Source organism: Gorilla gorilla, chromosome 21 (genome assembly GCF_029281585.2).
Source record: "Gorilla gorilla gorilla isolate KB3781 chromosome 21, NHGRI_mGorGor1-v2.1_pri, whole genome shotgun sequence".
Lineage (NCBI taxonomy): Eukaryota > Metazoa > Chordata > Mammalia > Primates > Hominidae > Gorilla > Gorilla gorilla.
The window spans coordinates 76496119-76521747 of NC_073245.2; the positions used below are offsets into that span (position 1 = coordinate 76496119).

General features: G+C 54.7%; 1 protein-coding gene across 8 annotated transcripts in view; it reads left to right on the top strand.

Moving 5' to 3' along the window:
* MYT1 (myelin transcription factor 1) overlaps positions 1-25629 on the top strand; it is a 133963-nt gene that overhangs the window by 85695 nt on the left and 22639 nt on the right. For all 8 annotated transcript variants that reach the window (XM_055372752.2, XM_031007830.3, XM_055372754.2 and 5 more), the window contains 9 exons: positions 6387-6441; positions 7417-7447; positions 12473-12535; positions 12921-13168; positions 14968-15858; positions 18577-18711; positions 19419-19509; positions 20833-20946; positions 24240-24454. In XM_055372752.2, coding sequence (XP_055228727.2) covers positions 6387-6441; positions 7417-7447; positions 12473-12535; positions 12921-13168; positions 14968-15858; positions 18577-18711; positions 19419-19509; positions 20833-20946; positions 24240-24454 — 1843 coding nt within the window. The remainder of the gene's footprint in view (positions 1-6386; positions 6442-7416; positions 7448-12472; positions 12536-12920; positions 13169-14967; positions 15859-18576; positions 18712-19418; positions 19510-20832; positions 20947-24239; positions 24455-25629) is intronic.

A 25629-nucleotide genomic window follows, 5' to 3' on the forward strand; every position in this document is an offset into this window, starting at 1 on the left:
TGGCATCACCAGCTCTTCCATCACTGCTCTGTTTGAGGGTCATTTCCCTTCATTTCTTGCAGATAGGGCCGAATGACTGCTCTGAATAGAGAAGCTAAGATGAAAAGTGTGCCAGAGAAGGTGAGAGGATGAGAAAGGGTCGACTGCCTAGAGGACAGTGGGGCAGCAGGTGCAAGTAGAATCTCCTGACTAAGAGGCTGAGGAGGGTGGCAGCAGAGGGGATAAGCCGTGGTCACAGTGTGAGAATGTCACACAGCCACAGCAGCATCAGGGTCAGCCTTCCGGAGGCTGGCTTCGGACAGGAGATGGGTGGTGAGGAGCCAGCATGGGAGGGCAGTGAACACACAAACCCTGTGCTTGGGACCGTGACAGCCTGCGGCGTGCCTCTGAGTTCAGCACCAGGCATGTGGACAGCTCAGGACCGGTTGGAAGGGGCTGCCAGAAAAGTCAGGTGGTCGTGTGTCGGGGTGTGCAGGCACTGATGGTAGCTCCTCAACCCCCTTCTTGCCAAATATTCAGAGATACGGAATCAAGGAAAAGATCAGTTGCATGGCCATTCAGCCAACCCTTCTTCCTGCCACCCAGGGCAGGGGGTGCCTCTGGCAAGGACTGCTGGACAGAGGCTCCTACAAGGGAAGGAGCTGCCACTGGGTATGGCCCTTCTGGCCTCTCTTTATGTTGTTGGATTCTACCCTGGGTGGGTATAAATTCCGTTTATGCTGGAGTTTTTAACAGACGGTTGCAGATATGGCTGCTTCATCAGGGCATCCATTATGTAGCTCTAATTTTTGATTTGGGAATGACGTGAGCCAGTATCCCATGCTTACAGCTGTCAAGAGAACCCCTTCTCAGACATGTGTTAAATAATGCCCCATGGAGGTGTCCTTTCTATACCCCAAGGAGGAGGCTGGTCTATTCTGCTGAATTTGTTGGGAGAATTTCAGAATTTCAGACATGCAACAGGACATCACCCAATGTAGGGACAGAACTATCTCTGCAAGGAACCAAGGGTACTGTGATGGCTGCCAGTGGGGATCAGGGGTGAGGGCATATGGTTTAGCCTCAGAGATCAAGAGAGTGGAAAGCAGGATGTGTGCGGAGGTCACTGACTTTCTATATCTGTTCTGTGGGCTGAGCTGGCAGGCAGGTCCATGTGCCAAAGAAAGGGAAGGGGAGGGCTGTGGATGCAGCAGAAGATCCTCCTGGGATACTCAGGAGGGGAGCAACACAAATGCTTGAATGCTGCTCTTAGATCGTTGAGTGGGAGCTTGGATCTGCCACAATACTGTCTGCTGTAATGGCTTCACAGCAGTGACAGGGAAGTTGATGCTGCCCTCAGTACATAAATGAGAGAAGAAAACAGGCCAGACCATGGCTCTGTCTTTCTCCCCTCCCCTCACTGCAGAGAAGTGAGACTGAATGTGGTGTGAGGTACTGCTGGAGCCAGGCAGGGTAGGGGACAGCCAGTTTCTGGCCACCTCCTCACCCTCCAGTCTTCACTGGCCCCTTCCTTCTGGGAAGTGGCTGCCTATGGCCTGCTGGGACTCAGCAGGTGCTCTTCCTCTTCTTCTAGGTCTCCGGGAGGAAAACCATTATGCAAGAGGCTCAACCGTCCCACCGAGACACTATAACCTATGTAATTTTATGGATTTTTAAAGAATAGTTGTAAGTCCATCCTAATTCTCCAGATTTGCTGGCTGTCAGAACACATTTTAAATAAAATAACACACTACCGTGTCTCCTTCTCTGGCCGAGGGCTGGGGTGAATGGCCCCCGTGGTGTCAGAATGCCCGGAACCCCCCAGCTCAGGGTTCCCACATATGGCCTCTCTGCAGCCCCTCTGACCACGGCTCTCCACACACCCCAGCCCCAGGGTTTCGGAGATGTTTCTGACTGTCCCCATTTATTCATTCATCCACCTGTCCATCCACCCATCCTTAAATGACTGCACTAAGCAGCTGTCTGGAGGAGAGACAATGACCTTACCACCATGAATGAATGAGCTCATTTCAGACTGAGATGAGGACTGTGAGGGAAACAAACAGGCACAAGGTGGAGACTGAGAGGAGCTGGGAAGAGGCAGGGTGCTGACCACCTAAGAATGCTCCCAGCTCTACCTCTGGAGTGCCTCCCACCCCAGATGTCCTCAGGTCACTGATCCATTCACCCTCCCCATCCCTACCTGGCTCTCAACCCTCAGCAGAGCTCTCTGTTTCTTGAACTCTCCCCTGAGCACTCCCTGCCTCCCTGGGGTGATGTACAAACCTTGGAATGCCAGGCTGGTGCCCCTCAGGGCCAGGACACCTCCTGCTGGGGCCAGGACACCTCCTGCTGGGGCCAGGACACCCTCCTGCTGGGGCCAGGCTTCAGCCAGGATTCTGTCCTTTGACTGGCCCCGGGCCATTGGTGCAGAAGGGATGTGGTGGGGGTTGAGGGAGGAAGCTGTTCAGCTCTGAGGGCCCTGTCCTGGGAGGAAGCATGAAAAAGGAATGAAAGAGGCAGAGAGAGACAGACAGGGAGTCAGTGAATGAGTGAGGAGAAATGGGTGTCCCTGAGCTGGGGCCTGGGAAGGAGTGGGGAGACGCAGCTTCTGGGGGCAAAGGTGGAAGTTGGCACAAAGCCCGTTGGGCTTCATGGAAAATCTCCAACCCTGATATCTTTGGAAGCTGAGTCTACCATTTCCCCTTAGAGGTTAGACATGAGTGGTTTGTTACTGGCTATGTGTCTGGGTTCTTTTCATTTTTAATTTTTTTTGAGACGGAGTCTTGCTCTGTCACCCAGGCTGGAGTGCAGTGGCGTGATCTCAGCTCACCTCAACCTTCGCCTCGCGGGTTCAGGCGATTCTCCTGCCTCAGCCTCCCAGGTAGCTGGGACTACAGGTGGCCGCCACCACACCTGGCTAATTTTTGTATTTTTAGTAGAGTCAGGTTTCACCATGCCTGCCTTGGCCTCCCAAAGTGCTGGGATTACAGGCGTGAGCCACCACGCCCGGCCCTGTTTCTGGGTTCTGAGTGGATTTGTTACAGCTGCAGCCTCAGCTCAGATCCCTCTAGGTTTCAAGACTGCTTACTGCATTGGCTTGTTTTGGTTCCTGAGTTTGTAAACACCCAACTCAGGGCACTCTGTTTTGGCCAGGCCAGCATGCAGATGAGTCTGGAAAAGGGGCCGGTCTTCGTAGCATGTCATGGTGAGAACTATGTGTGTGTGTGTGTGTGTGTGTGTGTGTGTGTGTGTGTGTATATACTTGTTTTTTTTTTTTTTTGAGACGGAGTCTCACTCTATCGCCTAGGCTGGAGTGCAGTGGTGCAATCTCAGCTCACTGCAACCCCCACCTCCTGGGTTCAAGTGATCCTCCTGCCTCAGCCTCCCAAGTAGCTGAGACTACAGGCGTGCACCACCACACCCGACTAATTTTTGTATTTTCAGTAGAGATGGGGTTTCACCCTGTTGGCCAGGCTTATCATGAACTCCTGACCTCAAGTGATCCACCCGCCTCAGCCTCTTAAAGTGCTGGGATTACAGACGTGAGACACCATGCCCAGCCAGAACTATGTATATTTTCAAAAGAGCTTACATGATTAATCCTGACTTTACTAAACAGAAATATAAAACAGAACAAAGCAAAAACACACTTTTGAGGAGACTGCTTTTATATGGCACTAAGAAAGCAAGTTAAATGGATGGACAAAGAGACAGTTCTCTTGGGTTAATTTGGCAGTATACAATGTATTTGCAATTATGAGTTATTCTCCTCCCCACAGTTTTCATGGTTTTCCTATCGAAGGCAGAACTATTGAAATATTAATTAGAGCCTCAAGACATGCTCGCAGTGGCAGAATGAAGCTGGCATTTGGAGAAACAGAGCAGACGTTCTTGAGAAAGGTTGCCGGCCCAGCAGTGAGAGTGGGTGATGGGGTCGTTCTGCCTTTTCACTCTCAAGGGGAGAGGGCACTGGGCTATTTGTGGGTTGCACAAAAAAGGGACCTGGTTGGCTCGTGTTTGGAACAAGTAAAGTGTGTTTTAAAAATCAATGACAAATTGAGAAGTGTTTAATTTTCTTTGCATCATTGAGCTGCCCTTTAGGGCCCAGCTGTCATTGTGTGGTGGGGGCAGAAGGTCTGGGGGGCTGCCGCCCAGGGATCACCAAGGTGAGCCTGGGTGGTGTGGGGCACACGGCCACCCCAGCACCCGCTCTCCATCTACCACATCGTGGTGCCGATCTTGCGGCAGAAGGAGAGCAGAGAACTCACCTCTGAAGTGCTTTGACTTCTTTCGAAAAGAAAAGTGATGTAAATCAAGCAGTGCTGGTTTTGTCCAGATGCTTTCGCGTCAGCCGGCACTGCTGATTTCAAATAGCTCAGAAACCAGTGTCCCAAGTCACCCAGCTCTTACGGGTTCATTCTCGTATTAAAGAGCCTGGTCTTTTTTTTCTTCAGTAGTTCAGTTTTTTCCCTTTAAAAATCAAAGCTACACGCTCCTAAGAGAACTTCTCGCTTATTGACCAGTCAATGCAGATAAATTGCCAATAGTAAGGTGCTCAGCAGAAGGAGCGGCAGAGCTGTCAGCTTCATCAACGGGAGCTCACAGTTTTCAAGCAGCGCCCATTACACATCCCTGCAACCCTCTCTATTCTCTGCTCTTTGAATAATTTATCTGCAGGAAATCCAAATTGCCAAGGCACGCTTTAACCTAGCAGAATGCTTGCCAATATCCTTGGGAAAACTGGCAATAAATAAATAAATAAATAAATAAAGCCATAGATTGCATTTCAGCTGAGTGCAGGCACCACACAAGTCCCACTGTACGTCCTGCATCGGAAGGCATTGCGCACGGGCTCAGAGCAGACGACATTTGAAGGCTCATAAATGTAATGAAGTCCCTGTGACACCTGCTCCTCTCTTCACTTTAAATGTGAGCCATTGGTCCATGGGGAACCTCCGCTTTAAAAATAGAAATTGTAGTAATTGTCTTCCGTTCTGTTGGAAGGCTGTAATAAACGCACGGCTCACAGCACTGTGCTCCACAGCCCGGAGTCGGCAGGTTGCATAAATTACCCAGGTTTTGATTTTTCTTCCTTAACAAATCACATACATCATTGTATGTTAGTGCTGCTGCATGGGGGAGGTTCAATTTGCAAATTTCATCTTACTAATTGGGGGAATTCCTTTTTCTTTCTTCCCAGGTGGTTCTGTAGACATTTGTCTCTTTCTGGCTTTCAGGAGCAAAAGCCCCATTTAAGACGTGGGGGCTTCTGAGCCCCCTCCTGCTGCCTCTCCTCCTTTCTTCTGCTACTTCTTTCCACTCCCCTGCTTTCCCTTTGACTACCTCACGCATAGAGCCCTAGCAGCTCTGGTGTCTGTGGCCTGGGACAGGTGTGGATTTGCTGCCTCCCCTTCCTGACCACAGGTGATGGTGGTGGAGTCCAGCGCTCTCCTCTTGGGCCTCCCCTGTTCAGCTAGAGGTGCCCTCCCCCGCCTGGTGTGGCTCCCCGGGAAGGATGTTTTGCATAGCATGGAGTGTGTAGGATTTACCTGCCTGCCCAGATTTGTCATGAGTGACACAGGACAAGGATGCTGTGTGTGACCCTCACCACCGCCCCACATGTCCTTTCTGTGATTGTCACCCTCCTGGGGGCTCCCCCATGACTCCCTCGCAGGACAATGCTGTGGGCAGTGTCCCCACAGAGGGTGGTCAGATTCAAGGATCACAGGTGGGGAGGGACACCGATAGGCTCAGGCAAGGCAGCCAGGCCCTCGAGGCCTGGAGAACATAAGGGCTGGGGCCGCTCCAGGTCGCCTGTTTCTCACGGGATGACCCTGGTGCGTGAGGGGCATTAAAGCCTTCTGCTGTAGTGGGAAGAAAGGGCCCATGGGAAGCTGTGCTCTGGGGACACGTTGGGGTCAGAAGCCACTGGATGACCCAGCACTGCCACTGGTGGCTAAGTCTGTGGTGAGCGACCTGCCCTGATGCCTCAGTGCCTGCCTGACCAGGTGAGCAGTGGGTGCTGCTCTGTGTCGGGCCAGGAGACCCTCATGGATAACACACGGACATTCATCAGGCTTCAGTGGGGCAGGGCCCATGCCTCAGCACTTGTTGGCAGGTGCAAACCTGGGGGCACGGTGCACTGTACCCTCCTTGCCAAGGGCGGGGACATGCTGATAGGACACTTCCAAGCCTTGTAGAAGGTCCTTTCTCTACACCCTCCCACCTGCTGCTCCTGGCCCCAGGCCTTTCTTGTCCTGTGAGCCCATCCTTGTCATTCTGTGCCCAAAATCACCTTTGCTGTCGAAGCTTGAGCCAGAAAATGGCCAGACATTCCTGATGGCTCTGTACTCCAGAGGCACTGGCTGGCTTTTCTTGTTAACGTCGTGGTTTTTTGCTTGCAGATGAGCTTAGAAAATGAAGACAAGCGAGCTCGCACCCGATCCAAGGCCCTGCGAGGTGAGTGCCGCCCTCCCCTCCTCCAGGGCTGTAAATGCCACTTTCCTCCGCGGTCTTCCTCAGGAGCACAAACCCCTAACCACACAGGTGCAGAGATGCCCTGGGGACCTCAGGCCTCTTCAGCCTCATTCATCCTCAGGGCTGCTGAGCTTTGAAGCTGGCATCTAAGAGGGCTGCTGAGGGGCCGTTGGCCCAGATGAACCTGCCTTGAGGGCAGAAATGTTGAGGTAGACCCAGCTCCATGGAGTGGGAGTAGCAAGGCTCAGTTACGAGACCATTCTGTTTGGAAATGAGAGGCCGCCAGCCTTCCACCGCCAGCCCCCTTCCTTCCCAGGCGATCAGTCTTGGTGCTAATGGGGAATAGGAGGTTGTTGGGTTGAGCTGGAAGTGCAGTGGGAGGAGAGGCGGCTGACTCTGCTAGGATCTGAGCCCCAACCCCTGGCCAGACTTACCTCCCTGATATGGGCGGGGGCTTCCTCTTGTGCCCAAGCATCTCAGGTGTGCCTGCCCCGGTCAGAGCCCCATGCATCTTTGCAGCCATCACTGAGGGACCAGTAACTTGGTCCAGTTGTTCTCTTCTCTGTCCAGCTTGATCTGGTGGTTTGTGTTTTCTGCCAAAAGCTGACTTCTATCTGCAATTAGAGAAAGAGATACCATCCCTGGCCCTGAGGTCCCAGAGATCCTGTCTGAGGTGGAGCATCTGTCCCACTTTGCAAAACTGCCAGGCTGCTCAGGGGAGCTTCTGTGGCGAGCACCAGGCTTGGGGGAGCAGCTCACTCTGTTGACCTTGGAGGACTCTCTGGGAGGTCAGGAAAGGGTGAGCGCCCTGGGGAAACTGCTCAGGTCTCACTGAGATTTGCCTCCACTCGTCCTTGGCAAACCTCTCGGCTGTTTAACTTAGTTTATGCTGTTAGGGCAATGAGCCTTTAAAATCACAATTCCCACATGTTTTCCCTGTTTCTGTCTTTTTCCCAGGACCCCCAGAGACCACAGCTGCAGACCTCAGGTAAGGAAGTCTTCCTGTTAGCACCAAGCATCGTCTATGTGCCTGTGACCCTGGAGATATCCTAAATGTCCCAAATGGGGTCTTCTTGGATTGACCAAACACCCCTGGTGAGCCCCTGCTTTCCCTAAGGAGACTGCCTTTCTCCTGGCCACGTGTCCAGCTGTCTTGGCCCCATCTCTATCTGTTCTCACCTCTGTCCTGGCCCCATCATGTGGCGCACCAGCATCATGGCAAGGACACGGATGTGCCCACACCTGGTCACCACGAGGACCTGGACTGTCACTGCGGTCCCCCAAACCGAAAACGAGCCGCTCTCTTACCAGACCCTCACAAGTGCTTCTGTGTCAGATGGTTGGAGGCCCAGTTCAGGGATGAGATGAGAGAAGGGGTCTTCTACATCCTGAGTCTTCCATTGGCTCGGGATGCAAACGGCAGTTCTGTGTGCTGATGACCCGGCTGGCTGAGCTCCGTGACCGTTTCCTTCCTGCTTCTCAGGGATACGGATTCTCAGGGCAGGGACCATCTTACTGTTCAGCATACAATTGAAGAGTGGATGGCTTCTGCCAATCAGGAAAATGAGAGGACTGCAAAGTTCACTTTGTAAACCTTTTGCAGAGGTGGGACAGGAAGACAGTGTCCCTCTGACACTTGAGGCCCCGTAACTCGGAGATGAAGGGGGAGGACTACGGGAGGGAGTTGGGGTGCTGCAAGCCCCAGGCTCTGCGTCAGTCACACATCACAGTCTTGATCTCTGGGAAGGTCATGGAAGCACTGCCTGGTGATGTTATTATCCTGTTTGTGAAGTGGGGAAACGGATTCAGGGGTTAACCTTCATCTAACCAGAAGAGCTGAATCGCATGTGCTACTTGCTGGAAGCCCCACCCTGGGTAACAGGTGGGAGGGGTGGGGTGGAAGCTCAGCCAAACAGGTCGTGTGCCAGCACTTCCGGTCTGGGGTCCCCAGCATCGCACTGGGTGCTCCCCAGAACACAGTCCCCGGAAGCACAGGGGTCGGCTCCCTGGAAGGGAGACATTGCCTGCTTGGCCAGCCTGCTGAAGAAGCGGTGATTGTGATGGCGAGAGATGCTCAGAAGGGCCCCAAGTAAAGGGAAGAGGAGGTGCCACGTGGAGTCGCCCAGGGACACGGTGGAGACAAAGACGGAGGAGAATCCCAGGCGAGGGTGCAGTGAGTGAGGCACAGGAGTTGAGGAAACTCCAGGCTTTTTTGGTAACAGATGGAGTGTGGAGGAAGTTGAAAAGGCAAATACAAATGGCAGGGTGCTCTCTTGTAGCTTTGAAACAGCAGAAGGAAAAGTGACTCTCAAATAGATTTGTTCGTTTTTAAACATTCTGAGAGGACCTGTCCAGCCTAAGTGAGGGGTTCTGTGAGCATTTGGATTTTGACGCTGTCATCATGAGCCTTGTGGTCTCAACCTACATATTTGGTAATAGTGAGACCCTTAAACTTTTTAATGGAGAAACTAGGGGAAATGTGTTGACATCTAGTCTTCCAACAGTAATTTCTTCAGCAATTCTTCATTGCTGCCAAGTGATGCTTACAGTAAAATAGGACAAAGATTATGTTCCAAGGAATCAAATACATTCTGCATGGAAGGTACCATTCATTCCTGTATTCTCAAACATCTGTTGGCCACACGCTTCACGTGGGCATGCCTGTGGCTCGTGCTGGCTGACTGCGTGCCCTAGCCATCGTGGGAGCATTTACACGACAGAAATGGACTGATGATGTTCCCCCTCCCAAAGACCTGTTTACCAGCACACCCTGGGCTCTGACCGGACAAGCAGACGAGACCTCTGTCCTGGTGGGGACCACACTATGGGTGCCAGAACAGGAAGCCTGACCCACGGAGAAAACGCACTGTTGTGGTCTGTGAGAGGAGCATCACGTCCTATGTGCAGACTGTGGCACTGGATGAGCTCACAGACACAGAGTCACCTGTCGGGAACCCCCGCGTGTCGGGAACCCCTGTGTGGTGTTGGGAACCCCTGCGTGTCGGGAACCCCTGTGTGTCGGGAACCCCTGCGTGTCGGGAACCCCTGTGTGCAGGACTTTCTCTGTGGATGACTTAACACCGCATTGGCTCGGAACTTCACAGCCTGCAGTGCCCCTAACCCCAGCTCGCCTCCCCACCAGCTCAGGCAGAGCTCCCAGGAAGACAGTCCACTGGTTGTTTACCAGGTGAGCTGAGGAGAGGTTGGACTTGGATCGAGTAGGACCCTGAGCTGCTATTTCCGACCTCGGAGCCCACTGGGAGTGCCTGAGTGAAGAAGCAGTTTGATGGTTTTTCCTTTCACCCCATCGGGAGAACTGATGACGTTTCAGCTTGTATTTTTGCCTGGGTCCATCTGTTGTCACATGGCCTCAGATTGGCTCTGCCGGAGGCAAAGACTAGGGAAGGTTAGGGTTGGGGTTAGCATCTTTGAGACAGCGAGGTGCCGACAACACCGAGTTCAGGACCATCTCCAAGTTCAGAGAGAGAACACGTCTGTAGCTCACCCTTCCTCTTCTGGCGCCTTCCTCCTTGAGCCACCGGCCAACTCCCACCCAGATGACTGTCCCAGGAGAGGGAGGGAAGGCAGCGAAGGCAGTGTCTTCAAAGGCTAGTAGCTGAAGCATGGGGCTCCAGGCTGGGATTCAGCTCCTCTCCTGACTTGTCTTCTTTGACGCCTACTTTTCAAGTTTGGGTCCCTCAGAGCTGTCATGCAGGATGCCAGCTGAGGGGTGACTGTGAGCCACACCCTCTTCCCAGCCTCACGTGCATCCTTTCCTCACATCTCTGACACCAGCCCTAGTCAGAGCTGGGGAGTCAAGGCTGGGGAATTCCCTCCTCCCAGAGAAAAGAGGCTCAGGAGTCCTGGAGCCCTGGCCGTCTTCCTCTCCCTACAACTCTGGCCCTGAGCACCCAGAGGACATCAGGAAATAAGAGCTGAGTGTGCTTGCAGGTGAACTGCAGGGCTGGCATCTGCTGGCACGACACCCTTGGAGGCCCTGGCTGGGTCTCTTGTCCACTCGGCTGTGGGGTGGGGAGCAGGCATCTAAGGGGTTTCCAGCTTCCTGTCCCCGAGCGGCCTTGTCCGCTCCACGCACTTGGGCTCACAGCCCTGTCTCACACCCTCTGAGGCTGGGGCCGGAAAGTGCAGGCCCACCTTTCTGGGGACCAGGACTCTTCTGAGCTGAGGGTGATGTGTTCAGGGCAGTCCGGTCCCCACAGGCCTCCACAGCAGCTGTCACCTAATTGTCTGATTAGCTCAGTGATGTCATCGGCTAATTGGGACCTTAGCTTCAAATCCCCATTAACGAGGAGCTTTTTGTGAAAAGTCCCAAAGCTAGTTCTCCAAAGAGTGAAAGCAAGTGTGGGCCTGGATTTTAGAAGAGACTAGAGGCAGGGAGAGGTGGGTGGCAGCGGCGGCAACTCCCTCAGTTTGGAAAGGGAGCCCCCAGTCAAGGGTGGTGTGCCCTCCCTCTCTCGCTCTCTCCCTCTTCCTCCCTCTTCCCCTCCTTTCCGCTCTGGGTTCCTTCTTCCCTCCTCCCTCCCTCCTTCCCTCCCTCTCTGTCTTCTCGTTAACACACTGAAAACCCCACCCTGGAAGGCTGCAGAGAACATCCCCCTCCCCCACCCCACGGCTGCTGTTGAGCCAGGGGATAGGGTAAGGCCTGGATTCTGCGGACGGTTCTCCCTGAGGTGGTCGGGGAGGGTGGCCTGCAAGCCCACTGGGCCCCACAGTTGTCCGCAGTCAGGCCTGTGGTCAGTCGAATTAGAAACGATCAGAGGTGTCTGGATAGAGACTGGGGATGGCGTTCTTTTCCCCGGGTCCCAGGTATGGGGGCACCAGCCCTTACCTTCCTCCCTTCACAGGCTCCGGAAGATGTGCTTGGGTTTTGGAAAGAGCTCAGACTCACAATGCCAGTCCTGTTAAAAGCAAGGTCTTCCCATCTTGGCCAGGAAAGCCTCTCTCTTCCCACAAGGAGCGCAGGCCTGCTCCTCCCAGCTGCCTTAGGTGACCTGGCACAGGCGTCTGGGTCTTACAGTGGCAGCTCCTTGTAGTCCTTGAGCCGTGGATGCATCCGACAGCCCACAGGAGCCTGATATGTGGTGAACTCTGGCCTTACACTCCACACTGGCCCCTTTGTGCCTGAGGCTGCTGTGGGAGCTGTGGTCCTGCCGCCACGTTGGTTGGCATAGTCAGTACTCATGCTCAGAAGTTTCCAGAGCTTCCTGCTGGTTTGGTTATATAGGGAGACAGATGATGGTTAAGGAAGAGGAACTCCTGGGTGTCCTGCCTTGTGCTTCTAGGGTGAGAGATGCAGGAGGGTCAGTGCCACCCCCTCCCCAAACTGCCCTTCTTAGCACAGCCCAAAAGTCTTCCACGAGGCAGATGCTGTTGGTTCCTGGTTCACGGGCCCTCCTGGCTTCTTTTCCCTGCGTGGAAGCTGGGACCCACACCAGCTACAGGCACTGGTGGGATCTTCACCACTGTCTGTGGCTTGGGCCACAGATTCCTTTCTGCCTGTCAGTCCTGGCTCCGTTTGCTGGGGCACGAAGGTCACAGCTGGCAGGGAATGCAGAGACTGTTACCCTCGAGGGCCATAGGCCTTACAGCATTAGTGATGGCCACAGAGAATGCCAACTTCTGTGCTTTGGACTTGGGACCTCTTTAGAGAGGGGTACACCGTGTTCAGGGCACCTCAGAGTGTCTCGTGTCCAAGCTCCTGGAAACCTGGTGGCAGCTAGTGGAATGCCTGCCGTAGGGAGCGGTCTGGGAGACTCTGGCGCTAGAAGTCTTGCTCTTATATATACACAGTCTTTAATTGAACACTCGTAAAACTGTAATGAGCCATTCATTCATTTGAATGGGGCGAGTTATTAATTTTCAGCAAACTGCAGGCAGCCATTCTGAGATGAATCGTTTGGAGATAGTCTGCTCCCCAGGGTGAAGGTCTGCGACAGGCCCTGAGATCTGAGCCCATCGCCTGATGTGGCCTTGCCTTTTTATTTCCCCTCAGCTGCCCCACCCCAGGATGCACGGGCTCAGGGCACGTCCGGGGCAAGTACTCCAGGCACCGAAGGTAAGAGGACCCTTGGATCTCACGGAGATTCCTGGGCAGTAGATTTGGAGCCCCTGCCCACTCTGCTCTAGGCCCTTTTGCAGATGGAGAACTTTCCATCTTTTTCCATGGCTCCCAAGGCCAGGCTGCTGACCCTCCCGCGAGGCAGCGGGCCTCCCACTCTAGCATGGAGGTCCGGGTGGCCACGGGCGTGCCATGTGGGCGAAGACAGACCATCTGACCCCCCAGTGCTGCACTTTGCTTTTTTTGTCCGGGTCCCCTGCAAGGACTGGATGAGTCTGTGGGGGAGGGAGGGAGGGAGGACCCTCGGGAGGGGCTCATGGGGTGTCTGAGGCCTCTCGTGGCCCTAGCCTGGCCCTCTCCACTGCCTACTCCTCCCTCCCAGTTTACAGAGCTGCCCCCTGGCCAAGAAGAGGAAGCTGGAGGGCGCTGAGGCTGAGCACCTGGTGTCCAAGAGGAAGTCACACCCCCTGAAGCTGGCTCTGGACGAGGGCTATGGTGTGGACAGCGACGGCAGTGAGGACACTGAGGTGAAGGACGCCTCTGTTTCGGATGAATCGGAAGGAACTCTGGAGGGGGCCGAGGCTGAGACGTCAGGACAGGACGAGATTCATCGCCCTGAGACAGCTGAAGGTGCTTTGTCGCTCTTTCTTCCCCGAATAAAGGGCGCTTAGTGTGGCCCTGGAGAATTGCAGCCTGTGAGCGGGGAGGGGCTCACTCCGGGCAAGAGAAAGCCCTTCCTGAGAACAAGGCATGTCTTGTCCCAACATGTGCTGGGTTTCCTGGGAGAGAGGTCTGCCCATGGTGTTTTTGGGGCCTGTGGTGTGTTTGTGTGTGAACACTGGGTGCATAGGAGAGAGGCAGGACAGACACAGACACGGGGCTGGTGTGTGTGTGTGTGTGTGCAGTTGTAGTGTGTTTTGGCAGGCGTGTCTGCATGTATATGAGAGAGACAGACAAGGCTGTGTCTCTGTGTGTCTGTAAGTGGGGAAGGGAGGATCTTAGACTGGCCCTCTGTTCTGCCTGGCCCTCTGGGAGACCTGCCTGGGGGCATGGGTGAGAGGTCTGCGTTCCCCTGAGGTACTCACAGGCAGATGCTGAGGAAACACCTCAGGTTGAGCTTCAGGTGATTGAGGACCAGGTGGGGCCTCTGAAAACGGGGTGCCCGGGGAAGCCAAGAGGGGAAGGAGGAAAGCAGACGAGTCCCCCACTTCCTTGTGGGGTCTACCAGGACTGCCATGTTGGAGCACCTAGCCCTTGGCAAAAGTGGATGAAGCAGGTGCTTTGGCCCCTGGGTCCCGGAGGGAGGGGTCTGTGCCCCTGAGAGCCCTGGCAGATCTGTAGAGACCTGGGGTCAGACGAGGCCCAAGGTCCACTCCCCTCACCATCACCACCACTCACCCAGCACTCCCCAAGCTTCTGCAGTGGGGAAGGGTCTGAGATGGATTTCAGAAGCAAAGCCAGAGAGGGTCCTCAACCCCAGCTCCCTTGGGGGGCTCTGGAGTGAGTGCACTGCCCCGTGGAATCAACATAGTCCTAGATCCCAGGTAGAAAAGACACACATTTTCCTGCTTTCTTATCAAGAAGCGCGTCTGGGGTTCAGCTGTCAACCTGGGCTTGGACTTTCCCCTCCAAAGTGGGTGGATGGCAGGGCCCATTCCTACCACTGTGGGACGTGCTGGCCCTGGTGTCCTTGCTGACAACCCTACGGGGCCTGCATGTGGTGAGCACCTACCATATCTTAGTTTTGTTTTGTTTTTGTTTTGAGAGAGTCTCACTCTGTTGCCCAGGCTGGAGTGCAGGGGTGCGATCTTGATTTACTGCAATCTCCTCCTCCTGGGTTCAAGGAATAGCTGGGACTACAGGTGTGCACCACCACGCCCAGCTCATTTTTGTATTTTTAGTAGAGACAGGGTTTCGCCATGTTGGCCAGGCTGGTCTTGAACTCCTGACCTCAGGTGATCTGCCCGCCTCGGCCTCCCAAAGTCCTGGGATTACAGGCGTGAGCCACCGCGCCCATTCTTATTTACTGATTTTCAATTATGAAACAATTATTATTATTTTTTAAAAATCTGACTTGCTGCTTGAGCTCCATTGTATACAATGCAGGTTTATCTGATTTGGGAAAGTAAACGTGATGGGAGAGGAACATTAAGAAAAAGTATCAAAGTAATTCTTAGTTTAAAAAATACATCAGTGGCCCATGACCTGCCTCCTAAAATATATTCACCGTGATTTCTGGATTCAGGCAGAAGGGTTGACAGAAAGGTCCATACCAAATCCCCACTTCTGGAGTTTCATGTTTCCCCTTGGCTCCCGTATAAAGAGTGAGTGGTAGGTCAGGTGGAGGGGTGGTGGGTGTGTTGGGGACTGGAGACCTGGAGTCTTCCCACGTGCTCTCTGGCCCCCACGTTGATTTTGATTTTGTGCAGGAAGGAGCCCCGTCAAGTCCCATTTTGGATCCAACCCCATCGGCAGCCCCACTGCCTCCTCCAAGGGCAGCTACAGCAGCTACCAGGGAATCATCGCAACTTCTCTCCTGAACTTGGGTCAAATTGCTGAAGAGACCCTGGTGGAAGAGGACTTGGGCCAGGCGGCCAAGCCAGGTCCTGGCATTGTGCACCTGCTTCAGGAGGCTGCAGAGGGAGCTGCCAGCGAGGAGGGTGAAAAGGGCCTCTTCATCCAGCCAGAGGATGCCGAGGAGGTCGTCGAAGTCACCACCGAGCGCTCCCAGGACCTGTGTCCCCAGTCCCTGGAGGATGCAGCCAGTGAGGAGTCCAGCAAGCAGAAAGGCATCCTGAGTCACGAAGAGGAGGACGAGGAGGAGGAGGAGGAGGAAGAGGAGGAGGAGGAGGAGGAAGAGGAGGAGGAGGAGGAAGAGGAGGAGGAGGAGGAGGAGGAGGAGGAGGAGGAGGAGGAGGAAGAGGAAGAGGAAGAGGAAGAGGAGGAGGCAGCTCCTGATGTGATCTTTCAGGAAGACACCTCTCACACCTCTGCCCAGAAGGCCCCTGAGCTCCGGGGCCCAGAATCACCCAGTCCCAAGCCGGAGTACTCTGTTATCGTGGAGGTCCGCTCGGATGATGACAAGGACGAGGACACCCACTCCCAGAAGTCAACAGTCACTGACGAGTCGGAGATGCATGACATGATGACCCGGGGAAACCTGGGCCTCCTGGAGCAGGCCATTGCCCTGAAGGCTGAACAGGTGCGCACAGTCTGCGAGCCGGGCTGCCCGCCTGCCGAGCAGAGCCAGCTGGGCCTGGGAGAGCCAGGGAAGGCAGCAAAGCCCCTGGACACTGTGCGGAAGAGTTACTACAGTAAAGGTAGGGCTCAGGGGTGGCCTGGCCCTGCAGACTCATCCTTTCACCCCTGCCCCAGGTGTGCAGATGCAGGCTGAGAGCCCTTCTAGGACAGGGGGCTGGGGGATGGCAGAAAAGCAGACAAAAGGACAAATACATGACACAGACTGTGGTCAGATACTGAGCAAATGGGTTCCCACACTGCTTTACATAGAGCGATCTGGAGCGAGACACAGAGCGGAGACGTGTGAGAAAGAACCAGGTGGGAGAGAGGAGGTGGGAGGGACAGTGACCCACCCACAGTGACTGGTCACAGCAGCATCTGGGGTCTGGAGAGGGTGGGGACCGTCCTGTCCCTTCCACCCCAACTCACACTCGTGGCAGGGATTGTGCTATGACAGAACCCGCTGTTTCCTACAGCCATGCTGGGTCATCCTGATCCCCTCGTGGGGTGGAGACCAGCAGGCAGATGTGAGGGGTGCCCTTGCTCCTCAGAGGGAGCAGCCTGCCGCTGGCTCTGCATCTGTCTCTGGATTTGGCTCTAAAGTGTGCAGGGTATAGGGGAGCCATTCCCTGATTGCACGGAGTGGCTGATGTTGAGGTGAGGATAGACAAGGAGGGCTGCTTGGAGGGGCCTGGGGCTGGGCTGACGTGGTTGGGGAGCAGCTGGGAAGCAGCTGATGTGGTTGGGGAGCAGCTGGGAGCCTGGAGTGCTGAAGTCTGAGGACGAATCCTGAGTAAACGGTTACGGCCTTCATTGTTACTGGGGTGTCAGGGTCTGGACAACAGGCTGGCTCTGCTCTGCTGACTGCCCATCTCAGATTCCTCCTGGGACAGGGGCCTGGGGAGCAGGGCTGGCCAGGGGCTGCTCCCTCAGTGAGCCATGCCAGGGAGGCCAGGCCTTGGACAGGTCAGCTTTGACCCAGCCGGCCTGGTGCGGAGGGCCTCCTGCACCTGGGCACTTGGCCTCTATTCTCCTAAGACTAGGGACCTGCCCTGATCTCGGCCTCTTTTTTCCCCATGTCTAGTCCTGCATCTCTTCTCCAGGTGGACGGGGGCAGTGGGAGTTCTTGGTGCTCTTCCAATGAGTGCCCCCAGGAAGAGTTAGCTGAGACCAGGGAGGGAGCAGATAAGGAGAGAGAACTGGGATGGGAGATGACTCAGGTGCTGGAGCCAGGAACCAAAAATGCAGGAGACACAGACTTGCCAACCCTGGGAAGATGCACTTGGGTCATGGGAGAGACAGACCTGAGTGAGACATAATTCAAGGGGCATGATAGGCAGGTCAGTGGACACATGAGGGACATATTTTCTGGGAACACCAGGCATATGAGACAAGCTCAGGGGAAAGATACTAAGGGGACACAGGTGGGGACATGGTTTCAGGGTGAGATGGACCCAAAGAATGGCTTTGCGGGGACACCCTTTAGGGCAACCCAGATGGCGGGACAGCTCTTTGGGGACCCAGATTTAGGTCGGCACTGTCATGCTCTGGCCTTGTGGGGCCATGGGCACAAACAGACACAGGCTGAAGGTGAGACTTAGGGACAGGTGTTAAGGGCCTGGGGTGGTTACTGGCCTGGGTATGGTGTGCTTGGGCCGTACAGATCAGCGCAGAATTTGGTGGGACACATATGAGGAACACAGACGCCAAGTGACAGCCCTAGGCCCAGGTTTTTGAGGGTCTCAGACCTGTGGGACAGACATAGGAGGACCCAGATGCAAGGCGTCCTGCCTTCAGGAATAGATTTTCAGTGCATGGACCCAAAGGGACACGGCCCCGGGTGACACAGGTGGCCAAGCTGAGAACACCAGGCAGTGCCCAGCTGGGCTGTGAGTGTCTGTGCAACATGAATGTGCGGTTCTGGTTCTGAGGGACTGATGTTGGGGCACAGATGCCGCGAGATTTCTGGACAGAGGCCGTGGGACAGGGGCGGCAAGCCCAGGAGGCCGGTGTTGGGCACGGGTTTGGAAGCCCCTCAGGACACCCCTGCCTGTCCACATGGGTGGAAGTCTGACTCCTTTGAACTTGGGGCAGCAGAGCAAGAGCTCCTTCCCTTTGGAGCCCCCTGCTGGGACCCTCCCGCTCTGAGGTGGGAGTTCTGAGTTTGGCTTTGTGACCTCTGCACCCTCCCAAAGGGGACAGCTCGTCCAAAGGTGTTTCACTGAGATGTCAGCTCTGCTCTGAGGGTCCTCCGTGTTCCTGCTGGTCCCTATGCTCTATAGTGACCGGCCTGGACCTGCAGAGGCTAGATGAGGTCGATAACTGAGATTTGGATTTAAATTTCTGCCCAGGCATAGATTAGTCATGCAGCCTTGGATAAGTTACTCAACTCCTTTGTCTTCCTCATTTTATCAAATCCCAAGGATATCTCCTGGCAGGAATATTGCCAAACGCCTTGACCTCTCTAGGCAGAAGGCTGACCCATGAGGCCTCCACACTGTCAGAGGAGAGAGGAAAGAGGACTCCAGCTGCCATCTGGGTTGTTCTCCTTAAAACGCTGCACAAACTGCTATTTGGGATTGTCAGGGCAGCCTCAGGGCTTCCGCACAGGTAGCCAGTGTGGGCTGGTTTCTTCAGGGTCTCCTGACTGCCCAGCCCCAGTCCCTGTTCAAGCTCATGGGCAGTCTCGCCTCCCTTCTCTCTGGACAGCCAGAGAGAGGGTTCCTGAGCTACCCCTGCCCCCTCTCTGCTCACCACCCAGCTTCCTGGCTCTAACTGATGTGACTTGTGTGTTTTAGATCCTTCAAGAGCTGAGAAGCGTGAGATCAAGTGTCCAACACCAGGCTGTGATGGCACTGGCCACGTTACCGGGTTGTACCCTCACCACCGCAGCCTTTCTGGCTGTCCCCACAAGGATAGGATCCCCCCAGAGAGTGAGTAGCTCTGTGCAGCGTTAGCCCTAACTGTGAAGCTCACGCTGCCTCTGTGGTGTTTGGGTGGTGTCTATGGGGAGGCGTGGCCTGCCCAGGGCCATAACCTTCCCCTTTGGTTTGTCCAGATGCTCATCCTTACATCTCCCCGCTTTCCCCCACAAACTCCCTCAGCCCAAACTTGAGCCCTTTGAGGCTGGGGCCCTGCAACCAGCCCATTTGTCTACCTAGAGACGCCAGTCCGGGTCAGAGCCCACAGTAACAGATCGATGGGAGGGGGACAGGCTAGTGCCAGCCAAGCTGGGAAGGGAGAGGTCTTCTTGCAGCAACCTCTGTGCCCTGAAAGCTTAGGAAGCAAATACTTGTTCTTATGTTTAGGCTAGAAGCAGTAATCGTGAAAATTAAATTTAAAGGAGCAAACCACAGAATGAGAGGTTTTAAAGCTGAGTCTGGTTTCTGCCGCAGGAGGGAGGGACCACAGTGGTGGTGGCGGTGGGGGGCACGCCCTGACCAGGCTGAGGGTGGGGAGTTGTGTCTGCAGGCTCTTGGGGGCTGGAGCTGCCCTGCATTGCTGTGTCCCCCACCTGCCTACCAAGCAGCAGCCTTTGGACAAGGCTCCTGCACCCTCCTCAGCCTGTGCTCCCCACACAGCTGGTGCTCCCCAGATTCTCTGACAGCCTCGGCTCCCTCCACCCCCGGTTCTCTTACAGTCTTAGCCATGCATGAGAACGTGCTGAAGTGCCCCACTCCTGGCTGCACAGGCCAGGGTCACGTGAACAGCAACCGCAACACGCACAGAAGGTACTTGGACTGAGCTGGGCCGTAGTGGGGGCCAGGGTGGGGGCCGTGGTGGGGGGCTCCACGTGTGGTAGGGCACCTGGGTTAGGCCTGTGTGTCCCTGCCTAGGCCTTGGGCCCGTGACCTGGGATGGGGCTCTGGCCTGCCTGGGGCTCCCTGTGTGCCGCCCTTCTCCCAGCCTGCCGCCCTGAGGAGTGGGTACAAGGTCAGGGCACACCTGGGCAGTGAGGGGCCTTTGTGAGGGCAGAGTGGCAACTGGAGGTGCAGTCACCCAGTGGTGTTGCTGCCTTAACCCTATGAGCTCCCGAGAGAGCAGGGGGCGGCCTGCAGAGGAGGGAGCAATGCACCCTCTGTGAAGAGAGGTACAATGACCATGTGAGAGCCAGGTGAATACTTTGTGTCCTACCCACATTCAGAAAACCTCTGCACACTGGCTCTTGCTCCTGAGTGGGAAGGGCAGACATGAACAGTAACCTTGGCAGGCCAGGACTGTGCTCTGGGCTGCTTTGTGGGGGTTCTGAGGCCCAGGTGGAAGTGAAGCTTCCCGACCACCCTCGAGGTGTAGTTGTTGACTGGTCTTCTGTGGCGAGGGGGGACTACTCCCCCAGCCTTACCCTAAGTGCCATGGGTGGCCGTGGCCTCGGTGGGATATGCTTTCCCCCAGCAGGCATATGCTCAGCTGAAAGGACTGCCAGAGCTTTTGAGGTCACTTCGTTTGAAAAGAGGCCAATTCCCCATTACGTCACCTCCCCGGGCTGGCTGAGGGACTGGCGCTGGAGCTCACAGTTAACTTTATTCTGACAGATGAAGCTGCTGCCTCTGTGTCTTAGACTGAGTACTTTCCTGGGCCTGCGTCATCCAGGGTCAGTGCCCAGGCTGTGGTCCAAGTGGGGCCCTGGGCTGCCCCAGAGCAGCTAACAGAACAAGCACCAGAGAGGGCTGCAGAATCCAGCCCTGCAAGCTGGGAAGGGAGAGGAAGGGGGTGAGGGCAAGCCTGTCTCCCAGACCCATGCAGAGGAGGCATCTTTGCCCAGAGCTTTCAAGGCCTTTAGGATATATTTCATCTTTGTGTGTCCTTGGCATAGAATGTTCCAAAACAGAAACTGACTGGGCAGCTTGTACTGTGAGGGCTCAAGAACAGAGCCAGAGAGAAAACCCCTGTCCTGCAGAATGACAGGGTTATTCCTGGCTCTGGGCTTTTCTGGAGTTCACCTGGAGTTCTCACATCTGAATGACCTTGCCGTGAGACACCCACACACACAGACACCCAGGACAGGACAGGCGTGGAGGGGAAGGCTCAGAAACCCCTCCTCTTCCTTCCTCTAGTTTGTCTGGGTGTCCCATTGCTGCCGCCGAAAAATTAGCCAAATCCCATGAGAAGCAGCAGCCGCAGACAGGAGATCCTTCCAAGAGTAGCTCCAATTCCGATCGGATCCTCAGGTGAGTGAGATGAGCCACAGAACTGAAGAGGCTGCCTCCCAAATGCCTGCAGGGGGCTTCTCAGTCTCCCGCAGGCTGTATGTGCATGTGTGTGAGTGCATGTGTGTGAGTGTACGTGCATGTGAGTGTGCACATGCCCCGGGCCCCCCAGGAGCAGAACTGCGGGGCAGTTTTGGAGCCACACAGGACAGAGTCTCATGTCTGCCAGATTCGCCAGTGCCTCAGCCAAAGCGCAAACTCCTGCACAGTTGCCTCTGCCTCCGACATGGGGCTCTGCCTCCTCGGAGTCGTCTGATGTGACCACTTGAGGCCCCTTGGGGATTCATTTGTGGAGATGCTGGTCCTGTCTGGAAAGAGCAGACTGCACCAGCCAAGGACCATGGACGTCCAGGAAGCACCATGAGCCACTAATCCTTGGCCGTCCTGCCTGTCCCTCCCCGACCCCAGGGATAGACCCCAAGTCAAGGAAGAGGGTGGGTGCAGGCTTTGCTCCCCAGAGTGCTTTGTGGCCCCTGAGGTTCTGAGATCACAGTAGGTGTGTGTGAACACGTGGGAGCGTGTGTGTGCATGTTCACACGCCTGTTTGTGTTTGCATATGTGCGAGTATGTTTACATGTGCGTGCAAGTCCATGTGTGTGTGCACGTGTAGATTTGGCTCTCATCAATAAGGATCTTTCAGAATGTGTCCCATTAGTGTCCCCTCCTTCCATGTGGCTCTAAGAAGTAAGTGCCACAAATAAGGCCAGAGGCTCAGAGAGTTGCCCAAGGCCACCCTGCCCATCCTGCCTGGCTTCAAAGTCTCTCCTCTATGGAGCTGAGTCCTTGGACCATGGTACCCACTGTCGAAGAGGACACTTCCACTGCTCCTGTCTTCACCTGCAGACACCCTGCTCCCCACTCCCGTGAGGAACTAGAACTCACACACGGCTCCTCCTCCCCAGCTCTCAGACCCCTGTTCCATATCTGTCTCACCAGACAAGAGTGTAGGAGACCCCGGCTGGGGTGAGTGTGAATGACTGCATAGCCCCTTCCACGGTCCACCTCCTTTCGGGGCCCATCTGACCCCGGCCCTTCCTGGCACATAATTGGCAAAGTCCCAGCCAGATGATCTTCGCTGCTCACCTTGGCTGTGTCATACCCAGGCCCTTCCCTGGTCTGCTCCAGAGCATTCTTCTGAAGGTGTAATTCCCACACGTGGGATCTCTGGGCAGAACACAGAGACTTGCCTTCCTGCTCTGTGGGCATGCTTGCCATCCCACACACGGGCACCTTCAGCCCTGCAGGTCCCAGCAGGCTGCTTTTCACCAGCTGGCTCTCACAATGGTTTGAAGCTGCTTTTTTCCTCTGTCTTATTTGCTGTTCCCTCCAGCTTCCTGTCAGTTGCTAATTCAATCCTTTCCCTCTTTGATCTAAATCACCGATAAAATGTCAAACCGCAGATTTGGCCCCCGTGTGAGGCCAGGCAGGGGTGTCAAACAGGCTCCAACTTTGGAGACTGCACTCCCTGGGACTATGACCTCAGTTTGTTCACTTATAAAAGTAGGACAACAAACTAAGTCGCTCATGAGGCTCAAGTGACACTCTGCCGCCCTCAGCCCACGGTGAATACTCACTGAACGCTAGAGAGATTGTGGCTAGGGTGGAGGAGGCCTCCCATTAGGCCCTTTTGATTCTATCTAGCCCACATTTCTGGCTGTCGAACTTTGGGGTGTGAGGACAGGCTTTGCAAAGCTTCGTTGGCATCGTGGACAATAAGTGTACAGATTCTGACTGAAGCCTTGGTCAAGGAAGCCATCAACGGTGGTACCAATGTTAAGCTTATTATTATTGTTATTATTTTTAGTGACAGAGTGTCACTCTGTTGCTCAGGCTGGAGTGCAGTGGTTTCAATCGTAACTCACTATAACCTCAAACTCCTGGTCTCAAGTGATCCTCCCACCTCAGCCTCCCGAGTACCTAGGAATACAGATGTGCCATCATGCCTGCCTATTTTTTTTGCGTTTTTTTTTGTGGAGAGGGTCACACTAGGTTGCCCAAGCTGGTTTCTTACTCCTGGCTTCAACAGACCTGCCTTGGCCTCCAAAACTGCTTGGATTATAGACATAAGCCACCATACCTGACCCAATGTTAAGTTTAAAGTTAGTTTTTCCCTCGTGGCCTCATTCTTGCAATTTTTCTATCTGCCACTGGGGCCAGGGTCCATCCTGGGGCTCCCACGCTTCCTGGAGAAGGAGAAAACACCCACGTCCTGGTAGTGTTCAGTTCTTCCAGGCCCATCAGAGCTGGCCGTGGTTGCAGGGCTGGCCTGGCGGTCCTCTGTGCTGGGCTCTGTTCTTAGTCCACACTTAAGTTCTCGTAGCACCCAGCACCTTGGAGGCTGTCATTGTCAGCTCCTTCTTAATTCCACTGATTGTACACTTTCCAGACTGAAGTCATTGCTTAGTCCAGACAGGAACAAAGAAAGCCATGGCTGCTTGCCAGGATCTCCTCTTCTCTGAGCTACCAGGTTCAGAAGCTCCTCTGTGCCTGTGTGGTCACCAGCGTCTACCACCAGTCTTCCTGCCCCTGTGCCTTCTATGCCAGTTTCTTCGTGCCATCTTTTGTGCATGTAAAATCCTGAAGTATTCCAAGAGCATTAGTGGCAGTGAACTGAATGCTTGCAGTAGCTTTTTCGTGGCTGTTGCTAACCCTTCCAACAGTTCCTTGAGGGTCCACCTCAACACAGCTTTAAGAAGAGGGCAGCTGAGGGCTGAGTCCCTGGCTGAATGAAGAAGGGTCAGGCCTGGCCCTGAGGCCACTCCTCAGAAATGCACCTGATACAACTAGCGTCTCCTGTAGATTCCTCAGCTTCCTCCTTGCTGGGGAGTTCTAGGTTATGCTGCCCTGGAGTGTCTTGCTATTATCCTGGGCTATGCTACTCTTTGGCCCTGCCTGATACTCACTCCAGTTGTAGCTGAGCTGTTTGAAACCTGCTCTCCTAAGTTCTGGGGAAAATCTTAGGCCCTCCTCTAGCTGATGCTGTCAGCAGGACAGGCCATTGATTATTTGAGGGTCCTATTGCTTCCTCCCTGCAGGCCATTCTTCACGGGCCTGCTCTGGGAGCCCTTGACCCTGGGAGGTGGAACTCTGCCCAGCTTTAGTGGTGGAATATGCAGGGGTAGTGTCTTCCTGAGTCTCCTTCCTCACCAGACGCTGTGAGGCCCCTGCCTGGGCTGCAGATTGGGGTTGGGGAGGGTGGCACGGGATCCCCAGGTCCCATCTCACTGGCTGTGCATCCCTGTACTGCACCCCAGGCCCATGTGCTTCGTGAAGCAGCTCGAGGTCCCTCCATATGGGAGCTACCGGCCCAACATGGCCCCCGCCACACCCAGGGCCAACTTGGCCAAGGAGCTGGAGAAGTTCTCCAAGGTCACCTTTGACTACGCAAGTTTCGATGCTCAGGTTTTTGGCAAACGCATGCTTGCCCCAAAGATTCAGACCAGCGAAACCTCACCTAAAGCCTTTCAATGTAAGTTGGGGAGAATTGTTCTTGTTTCTCTTCTGTGTTGCTCCTGGGAGGGGCAGGATTCAAGGGGCAGTGGAGGAGGGACCCTCTCGAGGAGCTACTAGGGAGGGAAACTCCACCCTCATGGGAGGACCACGATGCAGGCTGGAGGTCTCAGCTGTCCCAGTGGGCACTGTGGTGGCATTCTTGGGGCCTGCATCTCACTCCTGCTGCCACCTTCATGTTCACCATTAACATTTATGTGTCTCCTAGTTATTTGTGAAACAAAACCCAGATCCGTTACGGGCGTGTGTGTCCAAAGACTTCAGAGAAACCCCACCAGCATGGTTCACACTGGGAGACGCCACTCTCCCCACTGTCCTCGTGCTACCTGTTTAATCCCAGTGCAGCCGGCTGTCCATTTCCCAGCACTGCCTCTGGGGAGGGTCAGACTGTGGGCTGGGTGGGGCCAGACGACTGCGGGGCTGGGCCCAGTGCCCTGGCGGGAAGCCATTGCTCTCCTGGTGGGGACCATCTTACTGGATACAATGTGTTATCTGTGACATTAGTAACAAATTTTCTGGGTAATTGTACTGACAAAAATCATTCCTACAAATCTTTAAGAACAATCCTTTCTGTCTTGTCTTGTCACTTACCGCCCTAATTTGTGGAATAAGCCCATTAGCCCTGGAAGTGCATGCGAAATGGAAAAGCATTCAGTGTACACATGAGATTAGGAGTGGCGTCGCGTGGCAGATGTTGTCAGCCCCAAACATGACGTGACGAGTTTCCTACATGAGAATAATAAAAGTACTGATTAGTGCGGCTGCCAGTGGGGTGTGAGCCTCTCTTCCTAACTTTGACAGAACCTGCTCTTTAGGATGGAGGACTTCCTGCCTCCAGGCACACATGCCTACGTGGATGAGGGAATGCAATGGTGCCAGTGGAGAGGGGGACCGCACGATAAGCTTTCCAATATATCTAGACCTTTCTGGATATACTGGTGACATCGTGATTGCTGAGAACATCGTGCATGAGAGTGATTTTGCAGCTACAGTACAATTGCTAGAAAAGATAACATTCCGTGCCTTCATTTCTCATGTTCATTTGAGCAATAATGTTACTTTTTTAAGGCAGTGATGGTTACCGGGGACACCAAGTCAGCCTAAATATGGGCACACCCTTTTGAGATCTTGGGA